The 18,019-nt window shown below is 39.6% G+C and overlaps 1 protein-coding gene and 1 non-coding gene across 2 annotated transcripts; both read left to right on the top strand.

Annotated features, from left to right (window-relative positions):
- Positions 1-2,013: 2,013 nt before the first annotated feature.
- On the top strand, positions 2,014-14,073 carry CTHRC1 (collagen triple helix repeat containing 1). Its single transcript, XM_008001272.3, has 4 exons — positions 2,014-2,323; positions 6,580-6,801; positions 8,908-9,124; positions 13,813-14,073. Exons 1-4 carry the CDS (start codon positions 2,174-2,176, stop codon positions 13,953-13,955), a joined length of 732 nt encoding a protein of 243 aa, XP_007999463.1. The 5' UTR covers positions 2,014-2,173; the 3' UTR covers positions 13,956-14,073.
- Positions 14,074-16,083: 2,010 nt separating this feature from the next.
- Positions 16,084-16,190, top strand: LOC119625002 (U6 spliceosomal RNA). Its single transcript, XR_005241152.1, has one exon. It is a non-coding gene; the product is annotated as a U6 spliceosomal RNA (small nuclear RNA).
- The last annotated feature ends 1,829 nt before the right edge of the window (positions 16,191-18,019 follow it).

Genomic DNA, 18,019 nt, shown 5'->3' on the forward strand with positions numbered 1-18,019 from the left:
CTCTTGCTTCTCTAGTTCTTTTAATTGTGATGTTAGGGTGTCAATTTTAGATCTTTCCCACTTTCTCCTGTGGGCTATAAATTTCCCTCTAAACACTGCTTTAGCTGTGTCCCAGAGATTCTGGTATGTTGTATATTTGTTCTCATTGGTTTCAAAGAATTTATTTATTTCTGCCTTAATTTCGTTATTTACCCAGTAGTCATTAAGGAGCAGGTTGTTCAGTTTCCATGTAGTTGTGTGTTTTTGAGTGAGTTTCTTAATCCTGAGGTCTAATTTGATTGCACTGTGGTCTGAGAGGCTGTTTGTTGTGATTTTCATTCTTTTGCATTTGCTGAGGAGTGTTTTACTTCCAATTATGTGGTCAGTTTTAGAATAAGTGCGATGTGGTGCTGAGAAGAATGTATATTCTGTTGATTTGAGGTGGAGAGTTCTGTCAACGTCTATTACATCTGCTTAGTCCAGAGCTGAGTTCAAGTCTGAATATCCTTGCTAATTTTCTGTCTCGTTGATCTGTCTAATATTGACAGTGTGGTGTTAACGTCTCCCAATATTATTGTGTGTGAGTCTAAGTCTCTTCATAGGTCTCTAAGAACTTGCTTTATGAACCTGGGTGCTCCTGTATTGGGTGCATATATATTTAGGATAGTTAGCTCTTCTTATTGCATTGATCCCTTTATTATTATATAATGTCCTTCTTTGTCTTTTTTGATCTTTGTTGGTTTAAAGTCTGTTTTATCAGAGACTACGATTACAACCCCATACAAGGCCAGTTTCATGGGCATTTGACCTGTGCCATCACACAGGGCCAGGCAATTAGAAGGACTCCACACACGATTTATTGCTCTGTTGACACCATTTTGCAATTCTGAATAATTTTTTAACAAAAGCCCCTGCATTTTCATTTTGCACCAGGCAGGGCAAATTATATAACCAGCCCTGGCTTTACAGTTCATTTGGAGTTTTGTTGCTTCTAGAAAAACAAGTGAGATTTACCTGTAGTTAGCTACCAGCCGAGGAGTGGGCATTCTCAGAACCGCCCTGACCTGCTTCCCTGCTAGACTGCCTCCTCTCTTTAATATGCATCAGCTGGACTCACCAACGCCTGAAAACCTGTACGGGTCTATAAGGAGACCCCTGCTGAGCTGAATTTGACTTCACAGTATTGCCATCCGTCACAACCTCGTGTCGTTATGGGTGTGGCAAGACTTCTGTTATGCCTGATTCCAGCCAGTTATATATAAAGGATCTCCTGCTCCAACCGGGCCCTACCTGGTGGGTAGCCTGGGCCCTGAGAATGCTTTCTACTAGAATGGACAGACCAAAGGAGGACAGGGGGGGTTACAAAAAGATAATATCCATCAGAGGCAAAGAGTACTCAAAAGTGAACTCCTGCCATTTCCACTGGATGTTGATTAACTTCCCCGAGCCTCAGTTTCCTCATTCGTTTATGAGAGTAGCCCAGGAGGCATTAACCCTCCCAACCCGCCAGGATTGCTGAGAGGACAGAGTACGCGTGCAAGGTTTTGCACTGTGCCAAGAGCTTAGTGTGTCAGCACTTTTGAAAACAGCGTTTACATATCATTTGGATCATGGGACTCTTGGAAAACCTGATGAAACCTATGGTTCCTTCCAGCCCCCGCCCCGCCTCCACCTTCCAGCCTCCAAAAATGTCATCGTCAAAAAACAAACAAAAAGGCTTGTCGACCCATGCCATAGATTGACGACCCTTGAAGGTGGCTCCTGGACCCAGGTTAAGCCACGTGTCTCTACAATGTTCATTTAGGCGGCGCTGTCTTCCCTGCTGGAATCCCCGACCTGCGGCTCCTGACCACTGCCATCCCGCCCCGACCCTGCAGGCGGGCTCTCCACTGGGGTCTGCGCAGCCCCGCGGGGGTCCTGGCAGGCAGTGAGACTGCAGTAGGAGGGGGCGGGCCCGGCTCTCGGTCCGCCCCACGCCCGGCTCGGGGTGGGGGCTCGGGGCCTATTACGGGATGGAAGCTCCGGGTGTCGCGGGGGCGGGAGGTATTGAGGGAGAGAGAGAGCGCGCGGGTGAAAGGCGCATTGATGCAGCCTGCGGCGGCCTCCGAGCGCGGCGGGGCCAGAAACTGACCACGTTCAGCGACTCGGTCTCCTCCTCTGCTTCCAGCTCCGCGCTGCCGGGCAGCCGGGAGCCATGCGACCCCAGGGCCCCGCCGCCTCCCCGCAGCGGCTCCGAGGCCTCCTGCTGCTCCTGCTGCTGCAGCTGCCCGCGCCGTCGAGCGCCTCTGAGATCCCCAAGGGGAAGCAAAAGGCGCAGCTCCGGCAGAGGGAGGTGGTGGACCTGGTGAGTCCGGGGGAGCCGAGCCGGACCGCCGCTCTGGTGGAGGGGACCTGGCCGCGCGCCGCAGGGGCAGGGCGTCAGTCCGGGTGTTGGGGGTGTCTGTCTGTACAGCTACGTGTCGTGTGTCTTGCTGCGCCTGGGTATCATGCTTTTTATTTACAGGTAAAGAAGGACCTTGGTTATGCGTGTAGTGAGTCTTGGAACTCAGAGGCGAGACCAAAATGGGAGGCCATCGTGGAGCGGGCATGCGATATGGGCCCAGTGGGACTCCCTGAAGTACAGGGAGTCTCCCAATAATTTCTGGCCCCAGGGAGACCTTGGGAAGGGTGGGAGGGATAGGGCGGCAGTGAGAGTAGGATGAGGAGCTTGGGTAGGTCCGAAGTGGACCTGGGAAAAACCCTGGCCTCGCTGATCCCATGGACCTGGACCTGGGCCAGGGCGGTGCAACGTGTCCTTTGTTGGGGCTGGTGGCCACGTCTGCCTGCGAGAGAGAATAACAACCCCCACAAAGCATCCGTCCAACTCTTTGTAACTTGAAGACTGAGTCACGTTGGGTCATCTTCCTAGGGAGTATGGGCTGCAATTTACTTTGTTGGACAACCACAGCTGGGACTAGGAATGGTTCAGAGGGTTTAAGGCCGGAAGGGGAAATGAAGGGGCCCGGCGCTAACCCCCTAAGGACCTGTTTTGCGTCTTCTGTTTAAACCAAATGGGCAGTCAGTCCTTACACACACCCTGGGTCTTCGGATGTGGCCGCCCGGTAGGAGCATCACAGTCAAGCTAGGGGAGAAAACAGTTTCCAGGAAACTGGAAATGAACGGCCGTGGTGCTTTCCAGGGGCTCATCTGTGGGAAGGTATGTTTGTTTAAAATCCTTCCCTCTGAAAATCAACAAACCCAGTGGAGGGCGGAGAGGTTCTCTGCCCTGTGATACGAGGGAGCCTTTCACAGCTACCATAGTCCTTGGCATATCATAAACTTCAGTCTCACTTAAAGACAAACATGACTTACAGGCATTGCAAGACGTAAGTTGGGGCATTTTTTTTTTTTTTTTAATTAAAAGAAAGTTTTGAATTTGTTAAGCTGCCATTTTAAACTGAGCTAATATACCAAGTTCCCTGGCAGCTAGTTCTATGTTGGATTCAAAAGTGCTGGAAAAAAAAATTCCCCCCATTTCACTACAGCACTTTTTGGTGACAGGCTGTGTAATTTTGCTCCACAAAAGGGAACTATGTGTTCAGGCAACAGTTCTATTTTAAGTGTCCAAATTATTAAAACTGTACCAAATGAGTGTGGTTCATGTGTAGTTTGCATTTTATGAATTTATAGTTATGATACACAAAATGCCCATTTTTCCGGTGAAGCTTGCTATTTTTCCCCCTTCAAGGATTTACAGTACCTGTGGTTTCCCACAACTCTAGCCAGACTTGGAAAACATTTTGCAGTCAGGCTCAGGTGCATCCTGTAGGTTGAATTTGGTTTTGCTGACAGAAAAAGTCCACAGTCATTAAGGTTTCAACAGATTCTATAAAGCAACTTCTTTGTATAGGATCTATCAAAGCTTTCCTTTCAAGCTTCCACCAAGGTCTGCCCCCTGGTGGCCAACGAAAGAAACAGGGGCGTATATAAGTGCGCTTCCCTTCAACATTTTTTTTTTCATTCTCAGACATTTACTGAGAGTAGTAAGCATGTGTTGGGTTAGCATTTTAAAGTAGAAGACTGATGTAACACCTGTGGAATCGAGTCAAGTAAAGTTATATAGTCTCTGAAATGTATCTTTTAGATGAAAAGGTGAATAAATATTCTCAATATGGCACGATGGACATGTTGGGCCAGATAATTCTTGTGGGGAGTGTCCTGTGCATTGTAGCATATTTGGCAGCATCCCTCATTTGTACAGACTAGATGCCAGTAGCAATCCCCCCTGCCAAGTTGTGACAACCAAAAATGTCTCTAGACATAGCCAAGTGACCCCTGGAGGACAAAATTGTCGCCAGTTGAGATCCACTGATATATAAGAAAATAAAATTTAGTCGTGTAGCATCTTGCCCTGAGGGGAATAATGGTGAAAAAAATCAAAGAATATCAGAAGCAGTCTTATTCCCATTTGAAATGTATGTCTAAACATTGTATATATCTGCTTGTGAAAGTGAATTAAATTACTAAAATAAAAATAAAGTCTAAAACACCAAACTTTTGAAATATTTTGCACTTTTAAAATACTTTATTTTGTGTGTCTTTGAATACTTTTGTAATTGTTAAATGCTTTTTCTTTTTTTTCTTTTTTTTTTTTTAACTATTTCTCTGACAGTAAATGAGTAGTAGTGTCTTTTTCTTCTGACAGTCAGGAAAATGGCAATGTCAAAGACTAAAGAAATCATTTATCAAACCAAAACTCAAACTGGCGATGGAGAAGCAAATTGATTAGCAAACATCAGTCTAATTATATCGGATTTTTCCCAGATAACTATTGGATTTTATCATCCAATCCCAGATACTGTTGTCAAAAGATAAGCTTTGAAGTTACTTTAATATCTAAGAAACTTTGGTTTTTGTTTTCATTGGAAAGTATAGTTATACAGAATGATAATACTAGGCAACTAACACAATTAGAGGAAATGTTAGAGTAAAAATTTAAATGGATTGCCTTGGGTTTTGGAGTGTCTAATAATGGCACCTTTGTTCCTAGCTGAACCAATTCAGGTGTAGACACAGGAATTAGACAGGTGGAGCACAAGATATCACCTTTACCACTGATCATACAGCATTGGCATGTATGGCTTATGTGTGCTAGGCTGGTGGGTTTGCTAATGCTCTCTTCCCCAGGTCTAGACCCTGAAAGGTCCACCCAGGGCAAAGTCGCTGCCTTGCACTGGTCTTGGGGGAATCATAGAAATAATAATGACTGACACACGCAGTGTTTACTGTGTTCCAGGCATTGTTCTAAGCAGATTTTATATATTATTCACTTAAATCTCATACAAACCCTATAAAGTAAGACTCTTTATTATCATCCACATTTTACAGATAAGGAAACAGGCACCAAAATGTTGAGTAACTTGCCCTGTCTCACAGAGCTAATGTAAGGTGGCGCCGGGATAAAATCCAAAGAAACTGGCTCTAGAATTCATGCATTAGATGCTACAAGATATCCTTCCCCAAAACTAACATACAGAATTCTAGTCCTTACAGACAGACTGACAGATTGTGAATAGTCCCCTATTGGGAACTAATGGTCACCTGAAACTAAGGCACTTACTGCTTCTCTTTGGGGAGGAGGGGTGGGATGAGAGGCCAGAAATGTTAAGCACTGCTCCCCCCACTTAAAAACAGGGAGAAGCGGCTGGGCGCGGTGGCTCACGCCTGTAATCCCAGCACTTCGGGAAGCCGAGGCGGGCGGATCACGAGGTCAGGAGATCGAGACCATCCTGGCTAACACGGTGAAACCCCGTCTCTACTAAAAAAAAAATACAAAAAAGAATTAGCCAGGCGTGGTGGCGGCCGCCTGCAGTCCCAGCTACTTGGGAGGCTGAGGCAGGAGAATGGCGTGAACCCAGGAGGTGGAGCTTGCAGTGAGCCGAGATAGCGCCACTGCACTCCAGCCTAGGCGACAGAGCAAGACTCCGTCTCAAAAAAAAAAAAAAGAAAAAAAAACAGAAGCAGGGATTTTCGTATCCAAGTTGGAGATACTGCCAGTACAAGATAATTATGGACTCTTAAGATTTTATTTTATAATTATGTTCCCTAGGAATTTATCTTAGGGAAATAATTCAAAAGAAGAAAAAGGCTATATGGATAAAAATAATATTCATAAGAAAAAAGTAGAAATAAACTATGTATCCAAAAATAGTGCAATGTTTGCATAAAACTGTAAAAGTCCAGGTCTCTTTGCAAGATACAGAGTTAGAAGAAAAAAGCAGAATATCAAATTATTTCCAACTTGTAATACAGCTATTTAAAATTGTATTTGCTTATAATAAGCAGTAGAAGGGAGCAGGTAAATGAAATAATTTTGTCCTCCTCTGATATGTGTGTGTGTACCTGTGTGTGTAAAGTTTGTGCACTAAAAAATATGAAAGAAATTACAATATTTTAGAAATAATTTGAAAATGAATTCTCTATAATAACTCATCTAGAACATGGGCATGTGATATGAAGGGATTCTTGACTCCAAGTGCTCAAAATAAATGCAATTCTAATCATACTGAGTCTTTGACTCAAGTAGTGAGAGTTTTCTTTGCCTTTTCTTCCTCATTATAGTATAATGGAATGTGCTTACAAGGGCCAGCAGGAGTGCCTGGTCGAGATGGGAGCCCTGGAGCCAATGGCATTCCGGGTACCCCTGGGATTCCAGGTCGGGATGGATTCAAAGGAGAAAAGGGGGAATGTTTGAGGGAAAGCTTTGAGGAGTCCTGGACACCCAACTACAAGCAGTGTTCATGGAGTTCACTGAATTATGGCATAGATCTTGGGAAAATTGCGGTAAGTAAAGTTTGAATTATTTTAAAATTGAAGCAAAATTTAAGGGTTTTCATATTTTAGTGTTAATTTTTAGGTGACATTTTATTATTTTTTAGGTGACATTTTATTATTATTTTTTAACTAAAAAGACTTAAAGAAGAGAAGTATGTAGCATGTGACTTTTAATCTAAAACTAATGAAAAACTTTATAACATTTCAGAATTAATTTCATACAGATATTTCTAAGACAAATGCATATGATTTTAACCATAGTATCTAAAATACTTTTTAAAAATGCAAACAAAAGAGAGCATATGTGTCTGTGTTGGACAGTAAGCAACTTTCCAGTCTTATCCTAAAGTAAATTTAAATTTAGCCTAAGAAATTTTGCCCTGGCTTCAGACATAAAGGTGGGAAACAATTTCCAAGAAATTACCACATTGATCTGGAAGCAGAAGTCCATTGGTGTTTGTCTTTATTCAGGTAGCATGCCCAGCTTAAAACTGCTAAGCCTAAGAGAAGTGAAATGGGTTAGATGTGAGGTACTACAGCGATTATTTTAAGTTATTCTGCAACATTAAGGCTGAGAGGTGGGGAATTACTCAAAATAGCCTGTCTGGTAATGTATTTTGACTAATGTTTCAGTCACTTTGATTATTGTTTGCTTCAAAAGTAATTGGCAAGTCCACTGGCACGGAAGAGAGTTGAAGAAGTTGATGCTATTTATAAGCCTCTTTTCTCTTGTTGACCAACTCTGTACATGGTTCCATATTCACAGCATATTACTTCATGATTTTGCTGCTACCATCGAGCAATTACAAGAAATTTTCATTTCATAAAACTCTAAGATTTTAAGATGCACTCTGTATAATCCCTGTTCCTTATCTCAGCTTTTTCTGCTGTATTATCTATGAGTTTGAGACTGTCTTGATTTAATTGTTTTGTGATAGAATTTCTATGTAGCTTCCATAGTTATGATGACTCTGACCTTTTCTGTGTTCATGTGTGTTTCTAGAAAGCATTTTGTTAAAATATTGCCTAGTTATTTAAACATCTGACATTGATAGACTGGTTATTTATAGTTGTTCATCAAAAGTTACCAAGTTCTTTCTAAAAGCTATCCTTGTGGGTTCTGAATTATTAATATATTTTCAAGTTCCTTTTAGCAATGGTCAGGATGGGTATGGGAACCTTCTACAAGTAAATGATAATAGGTCCATGAGCCAATAGACAGTCAAATTTGCAACGACCAATGAGAAAATAAGCAAACAAGAAACCTGGGCCTTATCATTGTGTCATATAGATAAAGACTAAAAACTCTGCCGATCCTTTACTCCCTCATACTGTTTGCTGTTGCTTGAAAAGAAACAGATCAAGAGTGAATACGAATGGACAGCACTAGTCTAGAATGTAAGTTCCATGAGGGTAGGGATTCTGGTTTGTTAACTGCTCTATCTGTACCATCTAGCACATAGCTGGGGCTCAGTAAGTATTTTTTGAATGCAAAAAAAGAGGAAATGTATAAATTGAGTTTATCAAAAGTACTAAAGGCTAGCCTTTTTTGGTAAATCTGAAAGATACCCTCAATGGGGTGAAAAGTTCTAAGAAAGCTGCAATTTGATTTTCTTAGAGTTTCTATATCAAAATCTCTTATCTAGCTTGCAGAAAATCTCTCTCCCTCTATAAAAGTTAAGCTTTTTTTTTTTTTTTTTTAATTTTTTTGAGACAGTCTTACTCTCTTGCCCAAGCTAAAGTGCAGTGGCACAATTTCGACTTACTGCAACCTCCACTTCCCAGGTTCAAGTGATTCTCACATCTCAGCCTCCTGAGTAACTGGGATTACAGGCATGCGCCGCACCACACCCAACTAATTTTTTGTATTTTTAGTAGAGATGGGTTTCGCCATGTTGGCCAGGCTTGTCTCGGACCCCTGGCCTCAAGTAATCTGTCCCCCTCGGCCTCCCAAAGTGCTGGGTTTACAGGTATGAGCCACCGCGCCCGGCCGAGTTAAACTTTTTAAATACATTTTAGGGAAAAGGATAGTTAAGTAAAATTCACCAATCTCAAAAGCTCTTTTTAATTAGAATAGAAAATGTTAATTAAATCCCATTTCCATGTTTGTGACAGGAGTGTACATTTACAAAGATGCGTTCAAACAGTGCTCTAAGAGTTTTGTTCAGTGGCTCACTTCGGCTAAAATGCAGAAATGCATGCTGTCAGCGTTGGTATTTCACATTCAATGGAGCTGAATGTTCAGGACCTCTTCCCATTGAAGCTATCATTTATTTGGACCAAGGAAGCCCTGAAATGAATTCAACAATTAATATTCATCGCACTTCTTCTGGTATGTAAAATTGTGACATTGTAAGATGTGCCTCAGATCTAAGTAAGATTAGTTTTGAGTCCCACTATCATGTTGGTTCACTAGCCTACTGTAAAGGTACCTCTACAAGTTTTCAATGCATGGTTCTTCACCCTGGGTTGTACTTCTGCATTACCTCTCGATCTTTTAAAAATATATAGATGCCTGGGCCTTATCTCTGATGAACTGACTCAGAATTTCTAGCCGTAAGACCATAGCTTCTGTGTTTTGTTTGTTTGTTTGTTTTTTAATATTATACTTTAAGTTCTAGGGTACACGTGCACAATGCGCAGGTTTGTTACATATGTATACATGTGCCATGTTGGTGTGCTGCACCCATTAACTCGTCATTTACATTAGGTATATCTCCTAATGCTATCCCTCCCCCTCCCCACTCCCCACAATAGGCCCTGGTGTGTGATGTTCCCCTTCCTGTGTCCAAGTGATCTCATTGTTCAGTTCCCACCTACAAGTGAGAACATGCGGTGTTTGGTTTTCTGTTCTTGCGATAGTTTGCTGAGAATGATGGTTTCCAGCTGCATCCATGTCCCTACAAAGGACACGAACTCATCCTTTTTATGGCTGCATAGTATTCCATGGTGTATATGTGCCACGTTTTCTTAATCCAGTCCATCACTGACGGACATTTGGGTTGATTCCAAGTCTTTGCTATTGTGAATAGTGCCTCAGTGAACATACGTGTGCATGTGTCTTTATAGCAGCATGATTTATAATCCTTTGGGTATATACCCAGTAATGGGATGGCTGGGTCATATGGCATTTCTAGTTCTAGATCCTTGAGGAATCGCCATACTGTTTTCCACAATGGTTGAACTAGTTTACAATCCCACCAACAGTGTAAAAGTGTTCCTATTTCTCCACATCCTCTCCAGCACCTGTTGTTTCCTGACTTTTTAATGATTGCCATTCTGACTGGTGTGAGATGGTATCTCATTGTGGTTTTGATTTGCATTTCTCTGATGGCCAGTGATGATGAGCATTTTTTCATGTGTCTGTTGGCTGTATGAATGTTTTCTTTTGAGATCCCCTGGTGATTCTGATGTGCCCCAGGCTTGAAAATCAATAAGTTAAATGACATGGAAAAATAGCCAGTAATGCTATAGAGTAGTGATCTTTCAACTTTGGCTGCATGTTGGGCTCACTTTAGGAACTGTGGAAACTTTAAAAAGAAATGCCTATCCCGCCCTTCCAGAGAGTTAGATTTAATAGGTCTGGGTGCAGACTTGGCAATGGGACTTTCTAAATATTTCTTGGTTGGCCGGGCATGGTGGCTCACACCTGTAATCCCAGCACTTTCGGAGGCTGATGCGGGCAATCACTTGAGCCTAACAGTTTGAGACAAACCTGGGCAACATAGTGAAACCCCATCTCTACAAAAAAAAAAAAAAAAAAAAAATTAGTCCCAACTGCTAAGGAGGCTGAGGTGGGAGATGGCTTCAGCCCAGGAGGCGGAGGTTGCAGTGAGCTGAGGCTGCCCCACTGCACTCCATCCTGAGTGATGACAGTGAGTCCCAGTCTCAAAAAAAAAAAAAAAAAAAAAAAAAAAAAAAAATCTCCTGGTTATTCTAAAGTTCAGCCAAAATTGAGAACCACTGGCCAGACTAACTGATTTTTCTGCCTTATCCTTTAAAAGGGTGGATACTGTCTGCCGAATTTGTAAAAGAGAAAATTTTTATACTGTTTCTGTATTCTCTGTTTCCACCTAGTATGAGAAAAAAGACATTCAGTGGTCACTTAAACTGTCAGAAAAATATCATTGGGTTGTTTTATGTACTTATGTATTTGTTTGTTTATTTATTTATTTATTTTAGAGACAGGGTCTTACTCTGTTGCTCAGACTGGAGTACAGTGGCAGGATCATAGCTCACTGCAACTTTGAACACTCGAACTCAAGTGATCCTGCTGCTCAGCTTCCCAAAATGCTGTGATTATAGGCATAAGCCACCATGCCCAGCCTGTTTGTTCTATTTTAAGATTCATTAAAGAAAGTTTAGAAAAATACCAGAAGTAGAAGAGTTAAAAAAACAAAAAACAGAACAAAACAAAAACTATTAATCTCATCCTCTAGAGACACTACTATCAATATTTGGTTGTCGGCCATTTTGGTTTCTTGAGTTGTGGTGAATGGCACACCATAACAGCACAGCCTAGTAGCATCAGAAAGTGTACATACTGTTATATTCATATGCCTTTTCATAGAAGAAAAATAAGAAACTGTACATATGGTTAGCATCATTCCCTTAATTTCTTGGAGAGATTTTTCACTAATCTTATACTTAAAAATGGTTGAGGGGAGGGAGGAGATAATCTCACTCTTCCCTTCCCTCAGAAATAACATTTCAGCATTATTTGGGGCTCCAAGTCAGATACTGAACCCCAAAACCAATTTATTCCTAAGCAATCAAGGGCATGCCCTCCACATTTTCCCTCAGATCCTCACAATATCCTTAAAATATAAAGAAGAGATTTTTAACCCCCTCTCTTTGCATATTGAGAAACCCAGGGAAATACAGCATCTTACACAGGAAAGTAGAATCAGTGTTCAGGAGAGCAGAAGCTGACTCCCTGTTCTCTTGGCTTCCAGTTCTCTTTGTAATCAGATTAAAAACCTTCTTCACTAAGTCCTTAGATACATGCTTCCCATCTAAGAAACAGTCTTTAAAATAAGAATCTAGATATTAAAAATAAAATTTGATTAGGAAGTGATATGTTTAGACAGTAGTTGATATAAGCAACTTACATTCTATTCTGTTATCTTTAAGGTATGTGTTAGTACGTTTTCACTTAACAAGCTATCATACTACATTATCACAGCAAAAATATTCATTCAACATTATTTCATCTGCTAAAGACCATGAAGTGACCATTTGACTCTCCTTAGATGAGGCTGATGCAAGACCCAAGCTTGTCTGATGTCCTTAGGCCATAGGGAGAAGTGAACAAGTTTCTAGGCCATGGCTGTCAAGACCTTGGGAAAACATGAGCATTTCTAGGCATTTCCACTTGTCATGGTACTAAGAGTACCAGATTAAATGGGATTGTGGGCCTACTATTTAGTTCCCCCAACTTGGGAAGAGGCCTGAACCAGAGACAGGTCCCTGGATTCTGAGAGACTTGCCTTGGATTTACTCCTGTGATAGTTTAGGTAAGCAGATTGCTTCAGACCTACATCCCTTGGTCTCAGCAGGAATGCACTAACCTCAATCAAATAGGAAGCCTAACCAGTCACATGAAGTCATCCACTATAGTGCTTATATATCAGGATTCATTTTCTTTCTTTTTTTTAATTATTATTATACTTTAAGTTCTAGGGTACATGTGCACAACATGCAGGTTTGTTACATAGGTCTACATGTGCCATGTTGGTTTGCTGCACCCATTAACTCATCATTTACATTAGGTATTTCTCCTAATGCTATCCCTCCCCCTGCCCCCAACCCCACAACAGGCCCGGGGTGTGATGTTCCCTGCCCTGTGTCCAAGTGTTCTCATTGTTCAATTCCCACCTATGAGTGAGCAAACTATCACAAGGACAGAAAACCAGGATTCATTTTCTTAAAGAATCTGCCAACCTACAGTTTCTTCTCCAGCTTTACACATACATCAAAGGTACCATGTCTTTTTGCCTGCTAAAATGGTCACTAAGGGATTTTTTTTTTAATTTAAGAGAAGACTTTGGTAAGATGGAATGCAACTTGTATTGTTAGTAGTTGAAAGTCCAGAGGACATGTGAAAAGGTGCATAATTATAATGCATAAAAACACAGAGGAAAAGCAGGTTTGTTTTTTTTTCTTCTTTTTTTGGGTTTATGTTTTTTCACTATGAGGAAATTCTGTGTAAAATGGGATTCCTAGATTGAAGGACTGGTGTAATGATTATGTAGAATTTCTTTTAATGTTATAAAAGTTATTTCTTCTGGTGGGCACAGTGGCTCACGCCTGTAATCCCAGCACTTTGGGAGGCCGAAGTGGGCAGATCATGAGATCAGGAGATCAAGACCATCCTAGCTAACACGGTGAAACCTCATCTCTACTAAAAATACAAAAAATTAGCCAGTTGTGGAGGCACGTGCCTGTAGTCCCAGCTACTCAGGAGGCCGAGACAGGAGAATTGCTCGAACCTGGGGGGCGGAGGTTGCAGTTCGCTGAGATTGCACCAGTGCACTCCAGCCTGGGCAACAGAGTGAGACTCCATCTCAAAAAAAAAAAAGTTATTTCGTCTACTTGTCTAGCATCACTTATCAGCAGATAAGTGTTGGAAAGCGTTTTCTTTTTTAAAAAAGACTTGCATATCAAATGAAAGTCTTGGCTTTTGAAAGTATATATAGCCCTTCTTCGTTTACTCAAATAAATTGCTGTTTTAAGTTATCTCTGTAACTATGCAAATTCTGGTTTTAAGATTGAAACCTATAAGAACACTGACTGTTAAACTTGTATCATAGAATGGGTATGTATACATCTTTTAAAAATATTTATGTATCAATTTAGAAAAAGAGGACTTTATTATGAAAACCTTATCAAGTATTAGAATGTTTAAGTAGCATTACATTAAACAGAATTACAAACTAGCTTTCTAAAGTTATAAAATGTAACTAAAGGATTTTGCTCTTTGTTCAAAAGAAAGATGTAACTTTCATCTTTGTCTTGCAGTGGAAGGACTTTGTGAAGGAATTGGTGCTGGATTAGTAGATGTTGCTATCTGGGTTGGTACTTGTTCAGATTACCCAAAAGGAGATGCTTCTACTGGATGGAATTCAGTTTCTCGCATCATTATTGAAGAACTACCAAAATAAATGCTTTAATTTTCATTTGCTACCTCTTTTTTTTATTATACCTTGAAATGGTTCATTTAAATGACATTTTAAATAAGTTTATGTAATAAACATGGTTACAGACCAAAGTGTGACTTCACACTGTCTTTAAATCTAGCATTATTCATTTTACTTCAATCAAAAGTGGTTTCAATATTTTTTTTTAGTTGATTAGAATACTTTCTTCATAGTCACATTCTCTCAACCTATAATGTGGAATATTGTCGTGGTCTTTAGTGTTTTCTCTTAGTATAGCATTTTTTAAAAAATATCTAAGCTACCAATCTTTGTACAATTTGTAAATGTTAAGAAGTTTTTATATCTGTTAAATAAAAATTATTTCCAACAACCTTAATATCTTTAAATTAATTGCCACTAAAATTGGAGTTTCTAGTACACTATATCTGAAAAGTTTAACATAAATCCAATTTGTATTTATTCATTTAACTCTCATTTATATAATTTTTAGTACATGTATAATACGGTTCCATTTTTAAAGGAATACAAAGAGAAAGTGGTATTTGTGTGTCAGGAAATATATCAGCACTTTAGGAATTTCATTTTTATTTAACAAAGAGTAACAAAGGATGGATTCTATCCTCAAATTCCTTACCATTTGGTAGAGAAAATCAGACATATATAGAAATGACAATAAATTAAAGGTTAATATGTTGATTACTATAAAAGTGTTGAAGTGGGTGATGTGGTTCAAAGGAAGAGTGATCATTTCTGGCTGAGGTGATCAGAAAAAAATCCATGAAGGCAGTATATATATAAGATTGGTGAAGTTAAGTAAATTCTGGGCTTGAATTGGAAGTAGCTGTATGAACTCATAAAGTACTTTATCTTAAAAAAGCTACAAAACAATAACAAAATCTAGCTTTGTTTACTGAAAAGGCCCAGAAACAATTACCTATCCAGTAATGCCCAGAATGTGATCTCTACACTCCCATTTACTATTAAAAGGAACTAAAAATCATTGAAGAAATGGGAGATTTCACATATGGGGCAGGAAATGTACAATATGACCGTGGAACATTTTGTCATACTGGAAAACAAGGCAGCTATGAAAAACAACTCAAAAAGATCCAAGAGCCAACTCCAATTGGTTCTCACTGTTAAAGATGATACAATTTAAGCATCAATAAAGAGAATAACTGCAATGGTTTAAAACATCAAATATGTTTAAATACATGAGTTCATAATATATTAAAATAAAAATTATTGGTCAACTTACAGTATGCCAGCAAACCAACTTGTTACTTTGAAAATTGGTAAATAGAACCAAACATTTCTTCTGCTTTCTCTGTATGTACTGTATCTCTGAGTAACCAAATTGTTGATGAAGGGAAATTTCTCTTTCTAAAAGTATACATACATACACACAATATTATATGTCTTATAGTAACATCACATGTTGGTGGTATAGTTTGTAAATGAAGAAAGAATGATAAAATTCCAATACTACCTTTTTTTCAACCCCTCATGAAGAGACCTAGTAATGAACATCAATGACTGATAACATTCTCAAAAGAGATAGACCAGCTATGTCCCTCTAATGAAAGTATATAACAGCACTTAGGAGGTAGTTATCCAAGACACAAGCAAGCCAGGATCTGATTTAGCCTCTAGTTCTAACCATTAATTTGTGGGAAATACAGGGGATAGAAGAGCATGTTCATTGACACCACAGGGATATAATCAGCAAAATCCAGACTGTGGGAAACTTGAATGACATAGTTGATGATATTAAATAATTATTATTTATGCCTGGTAATAGTATTGTGGTTCTTTTTAAATAGTACTTTTATCTTTTAGAGATACTGAAATATGTAAGGTAAAGTGATGTGACATCTTGAGTTTGCTTCAGAATAATCTAGAAATGGGAAGTAGAAGGAGATATTATTTCTAGATGAAATAATATTGCAGATAGGGAAATGTTAACCAAGATGGGTAAAAATTTTGACAAGTGGGAAAAGTTGTTAAGAATAATTTTGGTAGAGGCAAGAACATTAGTGAAAACACTGGGGTATTAATAAAACAGAAATTATGTTTTTAGGTGGGTTGAGCTTAAGTAATGTGTGTAGAAACAGTAAGAGACAAAGGTGGTGTGCTGATTTCGGCAGCACATATACTAAAATTGGAATGATACATAGAAGATTAGCATGGCCCCTGTGCAAGGATGACATGCTAATTCATGAAGCGTTCCATATTTTTGCTGGTACCATTCCTTCTGAAACTATTCCAAACAATAGACAAAGAGGGAAACTTCCCTAACTCATTGCATGAGGCCAGCATCATCCTGATACCAAAACCTGGCAGAAACATAACAAAAAAAGAAAATTTCAGGCCAATATCTCTGATGAACATCAATGCAAAAATCCTCAATAAAATACTGGCAAACCAAATCCAGCAGCACATTAAAAAGCTTATCCACTACGATCAGGTTGGCTTCATCCCTATATGCAAATCAATAAATGTAATCCATCACATAAACAAAACCAATGATAAAAACCACGATTATCTCAATAGATGCCGAAAAGGCCTTCAAAAAAATTCAACACCCCTTCGTGCTAAAAACTCTCAGTAAATTGGGTATTGATGGAATGTATCTCAAAATAAGAGCTATTTTTGACAAACCCACAGCTAATATCATATTGAATGGGCAAAAACGGGAAGCATTCCCTTTGAAAACTGGCACAAGACAAGGATGCCCTCTCTCACCACTCCTATTCAACATGGTATTGGAAGTTCTGGTCAGGGCAATCAGGCAAGAGAAAGAAATAAAGGGTATTCAAATAGGAAGAGAGGAAGTCAAATTGTCTCTGCACATGACATGATTGTATACTTAGAAAACTCCATTGTCTCAGCCAAAAGTTCCCTTAGGCTGATAAGCAACTTCAGTAAAGTCTCAGGATACAAAATCAATGTGCAAAAATCACAAGCATTCCTATACACCAATAACAAACAGAAAGCCAAATCAGGAGTGAACTCCCATTCACAACTGCTACTAAGAGAATAAAATATATAGGAATACAACTTACAAGGGATGTGAAGGACCTCTTCAAAGAGAACTACAAATCACTGCTCCAGGAAATAAGAGAGGACACAAACCAGTGGAAAATCATTCCATGCTTATGGATAGGAAGAATAAACATCGTGAAAATGGCCATAGTGCCCAAAGTAATTTATAGATTCAATGAGATCCACATTAAGCTACCACTGACTTTCTTCATAGAATTGGAAAAAACTACTTTAAACTTCATATGGAACCAAAAAAGAGCCCGCATAGCCAAGACAATCCTAGGCAAGAAGAACAAAGCTGGAGGCATCATGCTACCTGACTTCAAACTATAACACAAGGCTATAGTAACCAAAACAGCATGGTACTGGTACCAAAACAGATATACAGACCAATGGAACAGAACAGAGGCCTCAGAAATACCACCACACATCTCCAACCATCTTATTTTTTACAAACCTGACACAAACAAGCAAATGGGGAAAGGATTACCTATTTAATCATTGGTGTTGGGAAAACTGGCTAGCTATACACAGAAAACTGAAACTGGACCCCTTCCTTACACCTTATACAAAAATCAACTCAAGATGGATCAAAGACTTAAACAGAGACTTAGGACCATAAAAATCCTAGAAGAAAACCTGGGCAATACCATTCAGGACATAGGCATAGGCAAAGACTTCATGTCTAAAACACCAAAAGCAATGGCAACAAAAACCAAAATTGGCAAGTGGGATCTAATTAAACTAAAGAGCTTCTTCACAGCAAAAGGAACTATCATCAGAGTGAACAGGCAACCAACAGAATGGGAGAAAATTTTTGCAATCTATCCCTCTGACCAAAGGGCGAATGTTCAGAATCTACAAAGAACTTAAACAAATTTACAAGAAAAAAAACCGTATCAAAAAGTGGGCAAAGGATATGAGCAGAAGCTTCTCAGAAAAAGATATTTATGCAGCCAACAGACATATGAAAAAATGCTCATCATCACCGGTCATTAGAGAAATGCAAATCAAAATCACAA

This window comes from Chlorocebus sabaeus, chromosome 8, assembly GCF_047675955.1.
Source record: "Chlorocebus sabaeus isolate Y175 chromosome 8, mChlSab1.0.hap1, whole genome shotgun sequence".
Taxonomy (NCBI): domain Eukaryota; kingdom Metazoa; phylum Chordata; class Mammalia; order Primates; family Cercopithecidae; genus Chlorocebus; species Chlorocebus sabaeus.

What these genes read in the sequence shown, in the direction of transcription:
- CTHRC1 (XM_008001272.3), top strand. Translation starts at nt 2,174, where the DNA reads ATGCGACCCCAGGGCCCCGCCGCCTCCCCGCAGCGGCTCCGAGGCCTC. An exon ending in TAGATCTTGGGAAAATTGCG is followed by an intron (nt 6,802 to 8,907) that starts GTAAGTAAAGTT and finishes TGTTTGTGACAG; the next exon opens with GAGTGTACATTTACAAAGAT. An exon ending in TATTCATCGCACTTCTTCTG is followed by an intron (nt 9,125 to 13,812) that starts GTATGTAAAATT and finishes TTTGTCTTGCAG; the next exon opens with TGGAAGGACTTTGTGAAGGA.